Source organism: Anolis sagrei, chromosome 6 (assembly GCF_037176765.1).
Source record: "Anolis sagrei isolate rAnoSag1 chromosome 6, rAnoSag1.mat, whole genome shotgun sequence".
Lineage (NCBI taxonomy): Eukaryota > Metazoa > Chordata > Lepidosauria > Squamata > Dactyloidae > Anolis > Anolis sagrei.
Genome location: NC_090026.1, coordinates 127,607,349 through 127,624,428, shown reverse-complemented (window position 1 = coordinate 127,624,428; position 17,080 = coordinate 127,607,349). Strand labels below are relative to the sequence as shown.

At 42.7% G+C, this 17,080-nt stretch overlaps 1 protein-coding gene across 1 annotated transcript in view; it reads left to right on the top strand.

Annotated features, from left to right (window-relative positions):
• The window catches only part of OBSCN (obscurin, cytoskeletal calmodulin and titin-interacting RhoGEF), a 289,411-nt gene that overhangs the window by 94,195 nt on the left and 178,136 nt on the right, over positions 1–17,080 (top strand). Inside the window, exons 30-36 of the mRNA XM_067470395.1 lie at positions 2,579–2,848; positions 4,342–4,608; positions 7,565–7,831; positions 12,317–12,583; positions 13,537–13,803; positions 15,522–15,785; positions 16,808–17,074. Coding sequence (XP_067326496.1) covers positions 2,579–2,848; positions 4,342–4,608; positions 7,565–7,831; positions 12,317–12,583; positions 13,537–13,803; positions 15,522–15,785; positions 16,808–17,074 — 1,869 coding nt within the window. The remainder of the gene's footprint in view (positions 1–2,578; positions 2,849–4,341; positions 4,609–7,564; positions 7,832–12,316; positions 12,584–13,536; positions 13,804–15,521; positions 15,786–16,807; positions 17,075–17,080) is intronic.

Here is a 17,080-nt window from a genome sequence, read left to right as displayed (position 1 = left end):
TGCTACTCCACATTTAAGCGAACCTATCCAACCCTAGTAGATACAATAACCTTTAGTAAAGCCAGCATGGTATAATCACTACACCATTCTGGTTCCTCTTCCCCCTGCCTTTTATACTTTGAAGTAGTAAAGCTTTAGAATCATAGAATCAAAGAGTTGGAAGAGACCTCATGGGTCATCCAGTCCAACCCCATTCTGCCAAGAAGCAGGAATATTGCATTCAAATCACCCCTGACAGATGGCCATCCAGCCTCTGTTTAAAAGCTTCCAAAGAAGGAGCCTCCACCACACTCCAGGGCAGAGAGTTCCACTGCTGAACGGCTCTCACAGTCAGGAAGTTCTTCCTCATTTTCAGATGGAATCTCCTTTCTTGTAGTTTGAAGCCATTGTTTCGCGTCCTAGTCTCCAGGGAAGCAGAAAACAAGCTTGCTCCCTCCTCTCACATATTTATACATGGCTATCATATCTCCTTTCAGCCTTCTCTTCTTCAGGCTAAACATGCCCAGCTCCTTAAGCCGCTCCTCATAGGGCTTGTTCTCCAGACCCTTGATCATTTTAGTCGCCCTCCTCTGGACACATTCCAGCTTGTCAATATCTCTCTTGAATTGTGGTGCCCAGAATTGGACACAATATTCCAGGTGTGGTCTAACCAAAGTGGAATAGAGGGGTAGCATTACTTCCCTGGATCTAGACACTATGCTCCTATTAATGCAGGCCAAAATCCCATTGGCTTTTTTTGCCGCCACATCACATTGTTGGCTCATGTTTAACTTGTTGTCCACGAGGACTCCAAGATCTTTTTCACACGAACTGCTCTCGAGCCAGGCATTGTCCCCCATTCTGTATCTTTGCATTCCGTTTTTCCTGCCAAAGTGGAGTATCTTGCATTTGTCACTGTTGAACTTCATTTTGTAAGTTTTGAAAAATTTCTTATTTAAGAAAAAACAGGAACAAGCTACTTTAGAGTCTCTGTTTCCTCTTGGAGAGAAAAAGCAGGGTATAAATAAGCATAATAATAATAATAATAATAGTAATTTACCAAGATCTAGTCAGAATGAGCAGGCATCATATGCATGACGTATTTATAGATTCTACAATTCAAATACTTTGTGTTCATCAAAATACGATATACATTATACTTTCTGCAGTTGTTCCCTCCATTGATTAGGTAATCATCAATTTCCTAACCAGTAAAAACATTTCCACATTCTCTCTCTCTCAAGTTTCTAATGAGAAAGAACTCGGATAGTTTCTTCGTTACAAAAAAAAAATAAAAAATTAAAAAATAAAGAGCCACCAATCAACCCTAACAAGACATGCTTTTATTCCGAGTTAAGCAAGTTTTACTGTGCCCATCTCTACTGTACAGCATATATAGCTATAGCTCAATATCTAATACAGTGAAATACCAAAACATGGATAACACTGCCACAGTAGGCAATGTGATTGTACACAGCAAAAGCCCATGGCAGCACCATAGAGAGTATGGAATGGCTTAAGGTCCTGGTCCATGTCTGGGACTGCTCTAACATTCAGATTTAACACATAATAATGCTTACTTCTTGGGAGGAGAGCAATGTCCAATCTCGATAAACTAGTAAAGAGTAGAGACATCAGACTGGCAACAAAGATCCATTGCCTAGTCCAAGCCATGGTATTCCCTGTAGTCACATACGGATGTGAGAGCTGGACCTTCGGGAAGGCTGAGCGAAGGAAGAGAGATGCTTTTGAGCTGTGGTGTTGGAGGAAAGTTCTGAGCGTGCCTTGGACTGCGAGAAGATCCAACCAGTCCATCCTCCAGGAAATAAAGCCCGGCTGCTCATTGGAGGGAAGGAGACTAGAGACAAAGTTGAAGTCCTTTGGCCACATCATGAGGAGACAGGAAAGCCTAGAGAAGACAATGATGCTGGGGAAAGTGGAAGGCAAAAGGAAGAGGGGCCGACCAAGGGCAAGATGGATGGATGGCATCCTTGAAGGGACTGGACTGACCTTGAAGGAGCTGGGGGTGGTGATGGCCGACAGGGAGCTCTGGCATGGGCTGGTCCATGAGGTCACAAAGAGTCGGAGACGACTGAACGAATGAACAACAAGAACAATGCTAGGAAATGTATTCAAATGCCTTCATAATATTTTATGCATTTTTTCCTCTTGTTGGAAATGTAGAAACAAGTGGCATCACTGGGGGTTGCAATGGGTGCAGACCGCATTCAATGACACCGTCAAAATAATTATTTCTGTATTGCATTAATATAAAAAACATTGCTAAGGATTCTGTATGATCTGCTGTGGAAGGAGATCCATAGGGGAGATGCCATGAGTGACACCAAACCCGATGATGCCACTGCAAAAAAGGTGGATGGGGCTGATGGGCTTTGTGGTCCATTGCATCTGGAGTCTTCCAGACCATAAGTCAGGCATGCAAAATTGGGCCCTCCAGGAGTTTTGACCCCAACTCCCACCATTCCTAACAGCCTACCAGCTGTTAGGAATGGTGGAAGTTGGAGTTCAAAACACATAGAGGGCCAAAGTTTGCCCATACCTTACCATAGATGGTTGATATATGTATCTTCCTCTCCAGAGCTGAATGTTGGCATCACAAAACGCTTAAAGAACACCGAAGTGCTGGAAGGAGAGAGCTGCAGCTTTGAATGTGTCCTCTCCCACGAGAGTGTTGAGGATTGCCATTGGCTGCTCAATGGGACTGAAGTGGGCCATGAAGGACGGTTTAGGGCCTTCAACAAAGGAAGGAAGTATACCCTCAATATCAAAAAAGCCCTTCCTTCTGATGCTGGAGAAGTGGTTTTCTCTGGACGGGACCTGAACTCTAAGGCCTTGCTGGTCGTGAAAGGTGGGTAACAAAAGAGTTGTCATATTCAGTCCGCTTTCCACATTTCACTTTTGTGAATTTGATTAAAATGTTCTCTCTAGACATCTCTAGGTCTCCCAGTTCAATTCTGTGGTCAAGTATCCCTGGAAGTGGAGCACAAAGTCATGCTGGATGACTTAGAGATGATTAGAGAGAACAACTCTCTAGCAATCTCCAGTTCCTCCAGTGTGATTTTATGGTTAGCATCTGATAGAAGTTGACCATAGACTCATGCCGGACCTAGAAATTTTAATAGAGATGCCTCTCTGTTAAAAAGTGACTTTGTAATTTATAGTTTTACCACTTTTGTTCTGGTCCTGTGCTCCTAACTTCAGTTAATGTGGAGCATTAATGTCATAGATGAATGTTAGCTGGATTATACACATAGATGGATGGAGGATGGATGGATAGATTATAGATGGTTGTTAGATGGATTATAGATGGATGGTGGATGGATGGATGCATGATAAATGGGTGTTAGATGAGTGATAGATGGATGTTAGATATATTATAGATGGATGGATGGATGGGTGATAGATGGGTAGATGATGGATGGATGTTAGATGGATTATAGATGGATGAAGGATGGATGGATAGATGATGGATGGATGTTAAATGGATTATAAATGGATGGACGAATGGGTGATAGATGGATTAAAGATGGATGATAGATGATAGATGTGTATTAGATGGATTGTAGATGGATGGAGGATGGATGGATAGGTAGACAGATAGATGATAGATAGGAGATGGATTATAGATGGATGGAGGATGGATGAATAGATGGATGGGTGTTAGATGGGTGATAGATGTTAGATGGATTATAGAAGGAGGAAGGATGGATGGGTGATAGATGAGTATATGATGGATGGACGTTAGATGGATTATAGATGGATGGAGGATGGATATATGGTATATAGATGGATGTTAGATGGATTATAGATGGATGGAGGATGGATAGATGATGGATGGATGTTAAATGGATTATAAATGGATAAAGAATGTGTGGATGACAGATGGATTAAAGATGGATGTTAGATGGATTATAGATGGATGGAGGATGGATGGATGGATGGATAGATAGATAGATAGATAGATAGATAGATAGATAGATGATAGATGGGTGCTAGATGGGTGATAAATGGATGTTAGATGGATTATAGATGGATGGAGAATGGATAGGTGATGGATGGATGTTAAATGGATTATAAATGGATGAAGGATGAATGGGTGATAGATGGATTAAAAATGGATGATACTGTAGATGATAGATGAGTGTTAGATAGATTATAGATGGATGGAGGATGGATGGATAGATAGATTGCTAGATGGGTGTTAGATGGGTGATAGATAGGTGATAGATGGGTGATAGATGGATGTTAGATGGATGGAGGATTCAGGAGGGCTGGGAACAACAAAAATTGCCGTTGGGGCTGCATTGGTTGCAATTATTTTGTTATTTTGCTTCCTTCCAGAAAAGCCAGCGGAATTTACTAAGAAGCTGGAAGACAAAACCACGGTGGTGGGCCAGGAGGTGAGCCTGAGCTGTGACATGTCCAAATGGGACAGCAACGTCAAGTGGTGCAAGGATGGGAAGGAGATCCGGAGGAGCCAGAAGTACGACATCCGGCAGGAGGGGACCCGGGCCATCTTGATCATCCACGATGCCTCGGTCAAGGACAGTGGGGAATATACCTGTGAGACAGAAATTTCCAAAACCAAAGCAAGGCTTACTGTGGAAGGTGAGTGTTCATCCTCTGAGAAGAATGGCGCAGGAGATAGAGCTCAGAGTAGTAACTTTTGTGGTCATGTTGGGTTTCTGGGAGTCATCGTTCAACACAGTGCATTCTCAGGATCTGAGCAGGTTCTGGTTCATCTTAACGAAACTTTCCTACATTTTTCTTATTGTTGTTGTTAACTGCTATCAAGTTGACCTTGACTTCTGATGACCCCATAAATGAGATACTTCCAAGCCACCATCAAATGTCATGTTCAGGTTTTGCAGACTCAGGGCTATGGCTTCCATGACTGAGTCTATCCATCTGATATGTGGTCATCATCTTTTCTTACTGTCTCCTAACTTACTAAATGTTACTGTCTTTTCTAATGAGTCCCATCTCATGATATGCTCTAAATGTGGTAAGTTTCTGTTTAGACATCTTAGCTTTTAGGGAAAGTTCAGGCTTGATTTGTTCCAGGACCCATTCATTTGTCTATGTCAGGCATGGGCAAACTTCAGCCCTTCAGGTGTTTTGAACTTGAGCTCCCACAATTCCTAACTGCTTTGGAGAAGATGGCAGGTGGACCAGACTCCTCTAGTCTGCCACAATTTTGGAATAGTAAAATATCTCTTACATAGCATACATCTTGCTGATGTTGTTCCAAAAAGTTGTAAATGGATGATAGGCATCTAAAACATCCTGACTCCATTAGGTCCAGACAGATGTTAGCGTTTCTTCTTTAACTGATTACTGGATTTCCTTCTTAACATAAGGAACTATTGTGTTGACTTAACTTAAAAGAGCCATTGTCTCTGGTAATGTAAACATGTTGTTTTCCACCAGGAGTTAATAATTTGTCTCTGTCCATCAATGTAAGCAGTTCAGCAGTTTTAGTAGTTTCCCAGGCTTCAGTATTAGGATGGCATCTCTAGCCTCTATATGTCCCAGGCACACTCATTTCATACAATTTCATTCAATCTCATTCAAACCACATATCATATTTATGACAATTGGTTGGCTAAATCAAGAGATGTCTGATCAAAACTGGAACCTAGCTATAATTCAGTGACTGAAACCAGTCAAAGGATCAACAAGGCAGGGGTGAACCAAGAGTCACATGAAACATGGGTGGCCAGGGGAGCATTCGCACAGTTAAAACTTGTGCGCCAGTTGCACCTGTACTTTGGGAACTCAAACGTGGCCATGGTGAGCCACACTTTTGTTACATCTTGAGTAGACTACGACAATGCACTCTGTGTGGGGTTGCCTTTGAAGACTGTTCGGAAGCTTCAAGTGGTCCAACAAGCAGCAGTTAGGTTCCTCACTGGAGTGGCATACAACTCCACTGTTACATCAGCTCCACAGGCTGCCAGTTTGCTACTGAGCACAATTCAAAGTGCTCACTTTAGCCTATAAAGCCCTAAACGGTTCCTGCCCAGCTTACCTGTCCAAATGTATCTCCTCCTATGAACCATAACAGAGCTTAATATCTTCTGGTCTTGGTCCTGCCTTCTTCACAGACACGATTAGTTGGGACGACACACAGGGCCTTCTCAGTGGTGACCCCTCAACTATGAAACTCCCTCTCCAGTGATATTTGATCAGCTCCTTTCCTTTTAGCCTTCGGAAAGAGAGTTAAAACCTGGCTTTGGGGCCAAGCTTTTGGAGAATAACCACAGTGCAATAAATGAACATAGAATCTGTGCAATGACATTCGGAATGGCCATGGATTATGATTTTGGATTATGTGATTTTAATAATTGATGTGATTGTTTTTAGATGTTTTAACTTTCTGGTTTTTAATGTAGAAGTTTACAAATTTTATGTTATTTTAAGGCATTGAATTTTTGCTAATTAGATTCACAGTTCACCTACAACCAAAGAGCATTCTGAACCCCATGAACGACCAAATTGGGGCAAACTTCCCACACTGAACCCCAAAGACCAACAGAAAATACTTAAGGCCATCCAGTCCAACTCCCTTCATCAGGGCAAGAAAACATAATCAAAGTCCTCCTGACAAAGAGCCATCCAGCCATAGATAGATATGGATAGATAGATAGATAGATAGATAGATAGATAGATAGATAGATAGATAGATAGATAGGGAGTTGTAGTTGCTGGGATTTATAGTTCACCTACAATCAAATAGCATGATAGAATTGAACCAACCGGAGCATACAGGACTTCCATGACCAATAGAAAACACTAGAAGGGTTTAGTGAGCATTGACCTTGAGATTGGGAGTTGTAGTTCGCCTACATCCAGAGACTACCATGGACTCAAACAATGATGGATCTGGACCAAACTTGGCAGGAGTATTCCATGTGCCCAGATATGAACATAGATGGAGTTTGGGAGAAATAGACCTTGACATTTGGGAGTTGTAGTTACTGGGATTTATAGTTCACCTATAATCAGAGTGTTCTGAATCCCACTGGCAGAATGGGGCCAAACTTCCCACACAGAACCCCCATGACCAACAGAAAATACTCAAGGCCATCCAGTCCAACTCCCATCACCAGGGCAAGAAAATGTAATCAAAGCCCTCCTGACAAAGAGCCATCCAGCCATAGATATAGATAGTTATGATTCACACACAGATATCGTATCATAGATTTGAAAGGGACCCCTAAAAAAGGAGAATTATATGTTGCATGTTCCAGAGTAAGCAAACCAGACATCTCCACATCAACACTGACAAAGAAACAACAAGTAATACTTTTATCCCACAAGCATTACATATATTAGAAACCAACACTTTCTCATTACTTTATTTTCCAGCTCACGAGACTGGGCCACAGCAACACGTGGCAGGGGACAGCTAGTATAATACATAAATAAACATTCCAGAAACGTGTTCAGCTGTCATCATGTTTATTCTTTGAGCTATTACCCGGAACTGTCTTATCTCTGTTTCTTTGCTTCAGGGGAGTGTTAACTTAAAAAAAAAATTTTTTATTCTATCTCACATTAGAAGCGGGGAATTGCTTCATCAAAGATCTTTCAGACCTGAAGATAGAAGAAAATAAAAAAGCAGTTTTTACCTGCGAAACTAAGAAGCCAGCTTCGACTGTGACATGGAGGAAAGGGATCACGGATCTCAAAGCGAGCAAGAAATGTGAGATTAGCCAGAAGGGGAACGTGTTGCAACTCACGGTGAACGACTTGGTGGAAAGTGACACCGACATCTATACTTGCGACATTGGCGACACGCAGTCAAGCGCAAAGCTGGTTGTACAAGGTAGGAAATGCCATCTAGTTTCTCTCAGTAGAGCAGAGGCAGGTTCATAGATTAGTGTCTGGAGGGAAATCAGTTCCAACACTAAATTTCTGCAAAGAAGCATGTAAGGACATGAATACACTTCTATACATATACAAATATGGAGGGCGTACTGTAGTGTCTATTGCAGGCATGGGCAAACTTGGGCCTTCCAGGTGTTTTGGACTTTAACTCCCACAATTCCTAACAGCCGGTACTTACTTTACTTACTTAGGCAATCCCTCGTAGTCTGAGGATGATGGTCCTCCAAGTGTAGTGTCCTGGCGGTGGGTTCGTAGATGACTGTGGAGCCCTATTCTTGATCTGCATCTTCTTCCGCAGTGAGGACATCGGTTTCCAGGTGGAATGCGGTCTCGGTCAGGGTTGGTTTGATGCGCCTTCCTCTTGGCACATTTCTCTCTTTTGCCCTACATTCATGCCTCTTCAAATTCAACAGCACTGCTGGTCACAGCTGACCTCCAACTGGAGCGCTCAAGGGCCAGGGCTTCCCAGTTTTCAGTGTCTATGGCAGAGTTTTTAAAGTTGTCTTTGAGGCTCATCTTTGAATTTCTTTTCCTGCCCACCAACATTTCGTTTTCCATTCTTGAGTTTGGAATAGGGCAACTTCTTTGGGAGATGGTGGTCGGGCATCCGGACAATGTGGCCAGTCCAGCCGAGTTGATGGCGGAGGAGCATCGCTTCGATGCTGGTGGTCTTTGCTTCTTCCAGTATGCTGACATTTGTTCGCTTGTCTTCCCAAGAGATTTGCAGGATTTTCCGGAGGCAGCGCTGATGGAATCGTTCTAGCAGTTGCATGTGATGTCTGTAGACTGTCCACGTTTCAGAGGCGTATAGCAGGGTTGGGAGGACAATAGCTTTATAAACAAGCACCTCAGTCTCCCTACGGATGTCCCGGTCCTCAAATACTCTCTGCTTCATTAATAAAAAAGCTGTTTTGGTGTCCATGTTGACTTTTGTGGAGAGGTGGCTGCCAAGGTAGCGGAGGTGGTCAACATTTTCTAATGTTACACCATTAAGCTGTATCTCTGGCATTGGAGAGGGATTGGCTGGTGACTGCTGGAAGAGCACTTTGGTTTTCTCAATGTTCAGTGACAGGCTGAGCTTCTTGTACGCTTCTGCAAAGGTGTTTAGGGTTCTTCTGAATGCGCACAGACAACATTGTCATCAGCATACTGGAGTTCTATAACTCTAGTAGGCTGTTAGGAATGGTGGGAGTTGAAGTTCTAAACACCTGGAGGGCCCAAGTTTGCCCATGCTTGGCCTAATGCCTCCTATAAAATGAGATATGTGCAACAAAAAGCACAATTCACCACACATTGTGACTACGTCTTGTCTTGTCAAATGGATTGCCTTCATGATGAGTCCCATTTCGACATTTGTGCAGTATTGCAATTTGTTTATTGTGATAATTATTTAAACTTTAATTCCTGTACTGTTATCTTATCAAGGTATCTAAACTCCCTTCCTCTACACCACAGGTTCAAGCTTCCACACACAAAGTTCTGAATCATGCTAGCAAATGAAAGTTCTTGTGTTCATGTATGTGTATGTCTGTTTTCCATTTCTAGGTCAGGACCAAAGAGTATGGTGCAGAGTCACTAATAGTCTGCTGTGTTCAAGTGGTGGATCTCTACAATCCAATATAGTAAATTGTATTTGCTTTTTGGAAGGGAAATACCATGCCAATGGGTTTGATGGGACTCATTCTCAGTTAGGTGCTTGGTGCTTTCATTGGTCTATCAAGGCAGTATTTGATATCGCTGAATGGCAGTGATTCTCTAGAGTTTGAGGCAGGATTTCTCCTATCCATATCTGGAGGGCCTTGGGATTCACCTGTGGAACTCACTCCCGGGGGAAATTAGGGCATCGACATCCCTCCTCGCCTTCAGGAGGAAGGTAAAGACGTGGTTGTGGGACCAGGCCTTTGGCCAATCTGACAATTAGATATGGACAACCAGAGGGATAGGACTGAAAGGACTGACAATTGGAATGTGAACTATGAGATTGTGAAACGCTGACCGTTAATGAGGAGAAATGGTTTGTATCAGTTTTATTGGTTTTATTGGTTTTAAGGTTGTTTTTGCCTATAATAGTTGTTGTTTTGCTAATGGATGTTATTGCTGTTTGTTAACTGATGTTTATTGCCCTATTGTTGTTATGTGATGCGGGCATCGAATTGTGCCTCGCTTTTGTAAGCCGCCCTGAGTCCCCCTGAGTCGGGGTGAGAAGGGCGGGGTAGAAGCAAGCGAAATAAATAAATAAATTCCTTGGTTGCCTCCCATCCAAGTGTGAACTTTACTTAGTTTCTGAAATCAGACAAGACCAGTGCGTTCCAGTTACTCTAGCGATATCTCATTCTGGAAGGCAGTTGGAAATACATTGAATATCTCAGTAGCAAAATTTCAGAAACCTTTTCACTTCCACCAATGGAGCATCCTAACCCTACAGCTGTCAACAAAATCATGCGTACGATATCGCCGTCATCGGATATTTCTGTGTTTGCTGTTTTCTGTTATTGTAGAGTCTATTTGTCTCTATTTTACATCTAGCTGTGTGTATTTTTGTCTTACCTTTTGTGTCAGTCTGTCACCTACTATGTGTACAACAATCAATGTTACATGTTGATATTGTAGGCAGAAATTGTACGTTATATGTGCGTATGTTAATTACATGTTATAACACTTAGTCCACATGAACCTAAATTATAATTTTTCTCCATTAAAGAGCATTATATTGGAAGCAGACTGAGGTTACACACACTAGCTGTACCCGCCACGCATTGCTGTGGCCAACCTTTCCTCCATCTTTCTCTCCTTTCTTTCTCTCCATCCTTCTCTTCCTCTTTCTTTCCTTCCTTCCCTTTTTTTCTTTCCTTCTCTCCTTCCTTCCCCTCCCTTTTTCTTTCTCTCCTTTCTTCTTTCTCTATCTATTCTTGGACTGTAACTCCCAGCAGTCTTCCTGATTGATCTATCTTCCTACTAGCTATCTCTACCTAATCTATATATCTTATCTATCTGGAGGATTGCTGGGAGTTGCAGTACAGAAATAGGAAATATGTATGGACTGGGATGCTCTCAAAGAAATCCAAGGGGAAGCAAGATTGCAGCTTGGAAAGCAGTGCATTTGGAGCATCCTCCCCCCTAAAGGGCCTGGTCTAGGGGATGCTGGGAGCTGTAGTCCTAAAGAGAGTGTGTATATGCTTTTGTGTGTTTTGTTTATCGAGGGGAGTTGTTTTTGCGCATGCGCCGTAGCGTCTTTTTGCCTTTTTGGCTTTTTAAGTCCCTTCCGTTGTGTTTTTCAGTGTTTTTATGAGTGATGGTCACTTGTTGGCCTGATAGGTATATTGTGTCTAAATTTCGTGTCAATTCGTCCAGTGGTTTTTGAGTTATGTTAATCCCACAAACGAACATTACATTTTTATTTATATAGATAACTAGCTGTACCCGCCACGCGTTGCTGTGGCAAACCTTCCCTCCCTCTTTCTCCTCCTTCTTTTTCTCTCTCCTTCCTTCCCTCCCTCCTTCCTTCTTTCCCTCTTTTTCTTTCTCTTCTTCTTTCTTCCTTCTCTACCTGTTTCTTTTCTCGCTTCCTTTGCTGTTTGGTTTCATCCTTCCTTGTCTCTTTCCTTCCTTCCCTCTTTCGTTCCTTCTCTCCTTCCTTCCTTCTTTCACTTTTTTATTTCCTTCTCTCTTTCCTTCCTTCTCTACCTTTCTTTCTTTCCTTCTCTCCTTCTTTCCCTCCTCTCCCCTTCCTTCTCTACCCTTTCTTTCTTTCCTTCCCTCCTTCTTTCCCTCTTTCTCTCCCTCCTTTCTGCTCTATCTTTCTTTCTTTCCTTCTTTCTCTCCTTCCCTCCTTCTTTCCCTCTTTCTCTTCCTCTCCCTCCTGTTTTGTGTAGTTTTCATTGCCCTCGGCGGCCCCCCCCCCCAGCTCCCATGCCCTCCCCGAGCGTGAGTGCTTACATCGGTCTGGTGGGCTTTCTCAGGCTGGGCTCGTGTAGAGGGAGCCAGGCAGACGGCAGTGCGCATGCGGAGGGAGATTTGGGCACGGGGAAAGCTGGGAAATGGAGTCCTTCCTCATCGTTTTCCTCCCGAGGCCTTTGCGCATGCTCCATGTTTTTCGGGTATTGTGCGTTTGTGTTGTTGCGTATTGGTGTTTTGAGGGTTGTTGGTCATACCTTGAGGGAAGAGGTATTAGCAGGGCAAATGTGGTGAGATTTCGTCCAGTGGTTTAGCCATTTTTGACTGCTTAATTACGACCTTAAGGTTCTTATATATATAGATTGCAAGTTGTTAGTTAAATAGCTGTTAATTCCTACTTCCGTCTTCTGGATTTCCTATTTCAGGCTTTCATATTCATATACTTGCAAAACAGCACATAGGGAAACCCTGAACCCACATTCCTTGATCTCCCATTTTATGTTCACCATCTTCAATTCTGCATTTTTAGCCCTGCCGGTTCTTATTCAACAAGAACTGCAAAACAGGGAAGCTCAGGAAGGAAGCAAAGTCCGCTTGAGCTGTGAGCTGAACAAACCAGACCTGCCGGTTCAATGGATGAAGGGCAGCAACGTCCTGCAAGCCGGCGATAAGTACGAACTCAAGCAACGGGGCACTGTGGTGGAGCTGGTCATCCGGGATGTGAAGGCGGCGGATGCCGGGGAATACACGTGTGCCATTGGCGAGGTCAAGACATCTGCTCGTGTGGAAGTGACGGGTAGGAAGAGCCATGGGCTCTGGGAAGCTCTGTTCTGTTTGCAATCATCTGATGGTCAACGTTTTGTAGTTCATACCTTATAGAAGCAGATTATAGTGCATTCCATAATCTACTTGTCTCTGTTTTTCCTCAGCTCGTACAGATATGTATGAGATTATACCAGTGTTTGCATATTATAATTGTATATACCAGGCATGGGAAAACCTGGGCCCTCCAAGTTTGCCCATGCTTGGTTGATCTCATGTATAAGTTGAGGTCAGATGTTGTGGCCAAAACTATGGATTTTGAAGCATGGATGCTGTGGCCAAAACTATGGATTTATCCCATGGATAAATCAAGGACATTCTGTTGACAGGAGGAAACACCAGCACTGCCCTAGTGGGACATATGACCATTTAGACTCATGAATTAGCCATTCTTCTACGTGGTCTCTGTGAAATTGCACATATGGGTCTCAGTCACCTGTGCAGTCATGTTTGACCCAAACATAGATGAATCAATCTAGATTTTGGGGCCTGTTTTCCGACTAAATTTTTAAAATTTAGACTTGAGTCCTTCCTGACAGTACTTACAGAGATTTGGTTGAAACTGAGCAATGTATATTGGTTCAAGGACCATGATATGATAGAGAAAATGCTAGGTTGTATGTCCTACATCACAGGAAATGATGTATTTGGTTATGGACTCACTGGAGTCTGTTGTGGTGGCTCTCAGAATGGGATCTTGAAAGAGTTTGGAGTAGGTCAGATATGCCCGGGCTAGTCTCAATGTAGTCTTGACCGCACGTACCCCTGTAATCTGAAACAGTGATTAAGATGATTGAATAATTCTATATGTGAGGGAGAAGGGTTATGGTTTTCTCCCTGACTACCTCATTGAGATCCGAGTGTATTCCCTATCTGCATTTCCACTCCAACCTGTACTTTTCCTCCTTTCCTGGTTATTCATTTTAGCTGCACCAATCATGTTTAAAGAAGAGCTTAGAGATACGGAGAAAGAAGAGGGGGAAGTTGTAGCTTTGCGCTGTGTCCTTGCCGCACCGGATGTCGCCGTGTCCTGGAAAAAAGGAGCCACTGTCCTTCGGGCCAGTGAGAAGTATGAGATGAAGAAGGAAGGCTGTGTAGCTCAACTAATCATTCATGACGCAGAGACAGAGGATGCGGGGAGATACTCCTGTGACACTGGAGAACAGCAGAGCACAGCTCAGGTCAAAGTCCATGGTAGGGTGAACAGGGATACGTCCATCGCATTGTCTCTTCCCCCTTCTCTGATTTTGCACAAGCTCTTTCAAGTTTTGGTTTGCCAGGTTTAACATTTATCATGCAGTGTAATAATCTTGTGAACTAAATAAGTTTGGATTATCTTATAGTGTTGGCTCACATTTCTATATCCTTATCTTCTCATTTGAAGGTCAGGATGGTCAACAGGATTTTAGTACTCTTTTGGTTCATAGCTCATTAAGAAATCTGAATCTAAAGTCTTCTGTAGAGTGACGGAGTGATTATAGTGTTAAGTAGGCAGGTGCAAAAAATTCAGAAGTGTCAGAAATCATAAGAAAATACGATGTTTTGTAAGTCAGAAGCCATATCTGAAACATTTGCGTGGCCCACACCAAATATTTTAGAATTGCAGCTGACCCCATACTTTTTCGTTTTAGTTTTGTAAATCTCGGAATGGTCCCAAAGTCAATTTCATCCTCAGTGCAAGGAAACAAAGCCTTTCAGCCAAAAAGGCTGCTTGCCTGCCTGGAATTAATGGAGTTTGGGTATTAGGAACCATGAAAAGAGGGAGCAATGCATTTTGGGAACAGCATAGAACTCTGGGAAATGTAGTTTGGGAAGGGAAGGAGTCCTATGCCAAAGAATTCAAAAGGCTCTGCCTTAAACTACATTTCCCAGTATACAACAGCATCAGAAAGCCCTGATTAGGAGAGGAGATTGGTCTGTAGCCAGCAAGATTACCAATTCATTTGTTAATATTCTATAATATGATTTCTGTTCCTGTGTTATAAATAGCAGTTTTTAATTGGTTCTGTCATAAAAACATGGCAAAAGTTTATTACTTTGCGCAAGAGAAGTCATCCTATATATAGCAGCACATTTTGCTTGGTCGAGTCTTCACCAATTTAGCAAAGTTTCTGCCACAAAAGCAAAGTTTCTGGATTAGAACAACTATTTTTTTTTAAAAAAAAGACTAAAGAATTAAAGAGAAAATAACACTTTGAAACTAGGAATAGATTTTTTTTATTATTAAAAAACCCTTGTTTATAAAAACTTTAAAAATTCACCAAAAATTTGTGGATAAGTGAAACATTCTGAAATTTGGTGGGCTGACAGTGGTCAATATCTTCTACCATTGGAGCAAGTTTCACCTCAATAGTTTTAAAAATGAAGAAAAATAGTCCCTGAAGTTTCCCCAGTTATAGTAATTTAATTATGCACAATTACGGTTACGAAATAATAATGAAATTTTATTAGTCTCGTTATAGTAATGAAATTTTCACTAAGTATACTTTAGAAACACTTTAGAAATGAAACACTATCATCCCCAGTTTTGTAATGGCTTTTGAACCATTTTTAATGGCTCATACATCCCTAGTGTTAAGGTCTCATCAGCTGCTCATCTTTTGATAATCAACAAAGGATTAAGATACTATTTGCCAAACTAAACTTAGAGAAATATAGGAGAGGTAGAAGAGTTTTAGTAAACACCAAGGGAAAATGAAATGGTCCAAAAATAGTAAGAGGGAAAGAGCCAGAGGAGAAAAGACCAGGAGAACTAGAAAGAATGAGCAAGAAAGCTACAACACTGAGGAAGGTGGAATGAAGTTCAGAGACTGAATGCAATCAATGGCTGTGTGAATTTTCATCTCCTAAAATGCCACCAGATGTTGGTGAAGTGATGCTCATATATGTAAAAGAAACCCTTCTTCCTTCAGCAACACCTGTCCGTTTCAAAGAAGCCCTGAAGAACACAGAAGCCACACAAGGCGGAGTGGTCACTCTGCGTTGTGAGCTCAACAAACCAACTCCGGTCGAGTGGATGAAAGGGCAGAAAGGCTTGAGGCCCAGCAGCAAATACAGAATGAAGAAAGATGGTCCTGTTGTGGAATTGATTGTCCATGATCTGGACCTGAAGGATGCTGGAGATTACTCATGTACCGCTGGAGACCAAAAGACAACAGCTGTCCTAACAGTGAATGGTAAAAACTCAACGTTGGTAGTCTTTTGGCAAGGTCCCTTCACCTTAATTCATTCCTCTTCTATTTTCTTCTTTGTCTTGGCCTTCTTCATTATATTGGCATGATGTACCAAGATTTACTCTTCATTGATTTCACTTGTTACGTGATATCTGACAAATTGTAGAGCAGGCAGAAGGGATATACCTTATCATGCAGCTCTTCCACCTCCATTAAGAAAGGGTTGAGTGTTACACCTTATAAGTAGGTTTCCGCAGAGCCCCCGGTGGCACAGTGGGTTAAACCAGTGGTTCTCAACGTGGGGTCCCCAGATGTTTTTGGCCTTCAACTCCCAGAAATCCTAACAGCTGGTAAACTGACTGGGATTTTTGGGAGTTGTAGGCCAAAAACATCTGGGGACACCACGTTGAGAACCCTTGTGCCGTCAGGACTTCTGATCAACAGGTCAGCAGTTTGAATCCGAGGAGAGTGGGTTGAGCTCCCTCTGTCAGCTCCAGCTCCAAATGCAGGGGCATGACAGAAGTCACCCACAAGGATGGTAAAACATCTGGGTGTCCCCTGACCAACGTCCCTGCAGACAGCCAATTCTCTCACATCAGAAGCAACTTGCAGTTTCTCAAGTCGCTCCTGACATGAAAAATGTAGGTTTCCAATCTTATTTTTTTTAAAAAACAACGGAGTCCCTTATTATTTGGTAAGAAATTGATGTTGAATTTGGCCTTCGAAAGTTAGAAATGCATGGATTCTATTGAAAGTATGTCATGAAGGAAACTCCTCGCAACTGAGTCCAGTATCATAAATAGAGACTGAAGTGGGTTGGTTGGAGGAGCTCATTGTAGCTCAGGTATGGGCAAACTTGGGCCCTCCAGGTGTTTTGGACTTCAACTCCCACCATTCCTAACAGCCTACCGGCTGTTAGGAATGGTGGGAGTTGAAGTCCAAAACACCTGGAGGGCCCATGTTTGCCCATGCCTGTTGTAGCTTGTGGCTGTTGACAGAGTCTCTGTTTGATCTGCATTTCTTAGCCTTGCCAGCCCAGTTCAAAAAACAACTCAAGAACGAGGAAGCCACTGAGAGTGGAACAGCCACTCTGCAATGTGAGCTAACTAAGGCAGTCGACTCCGTCGAGTGGATGAAGGATCAGAAGGTGCTGGAACCCAGCGAGAAGTACAGAATGAGGCTAGAAGGCCGCTTTGCTGAGCTCACCATCCAAGACCTGGAACCGGGGGATGCTGGGAGCTACACTTGTGTGTGCGGAGATCTGAAAACCACTGCTGCTTTGAAAGTCAATGGTAATT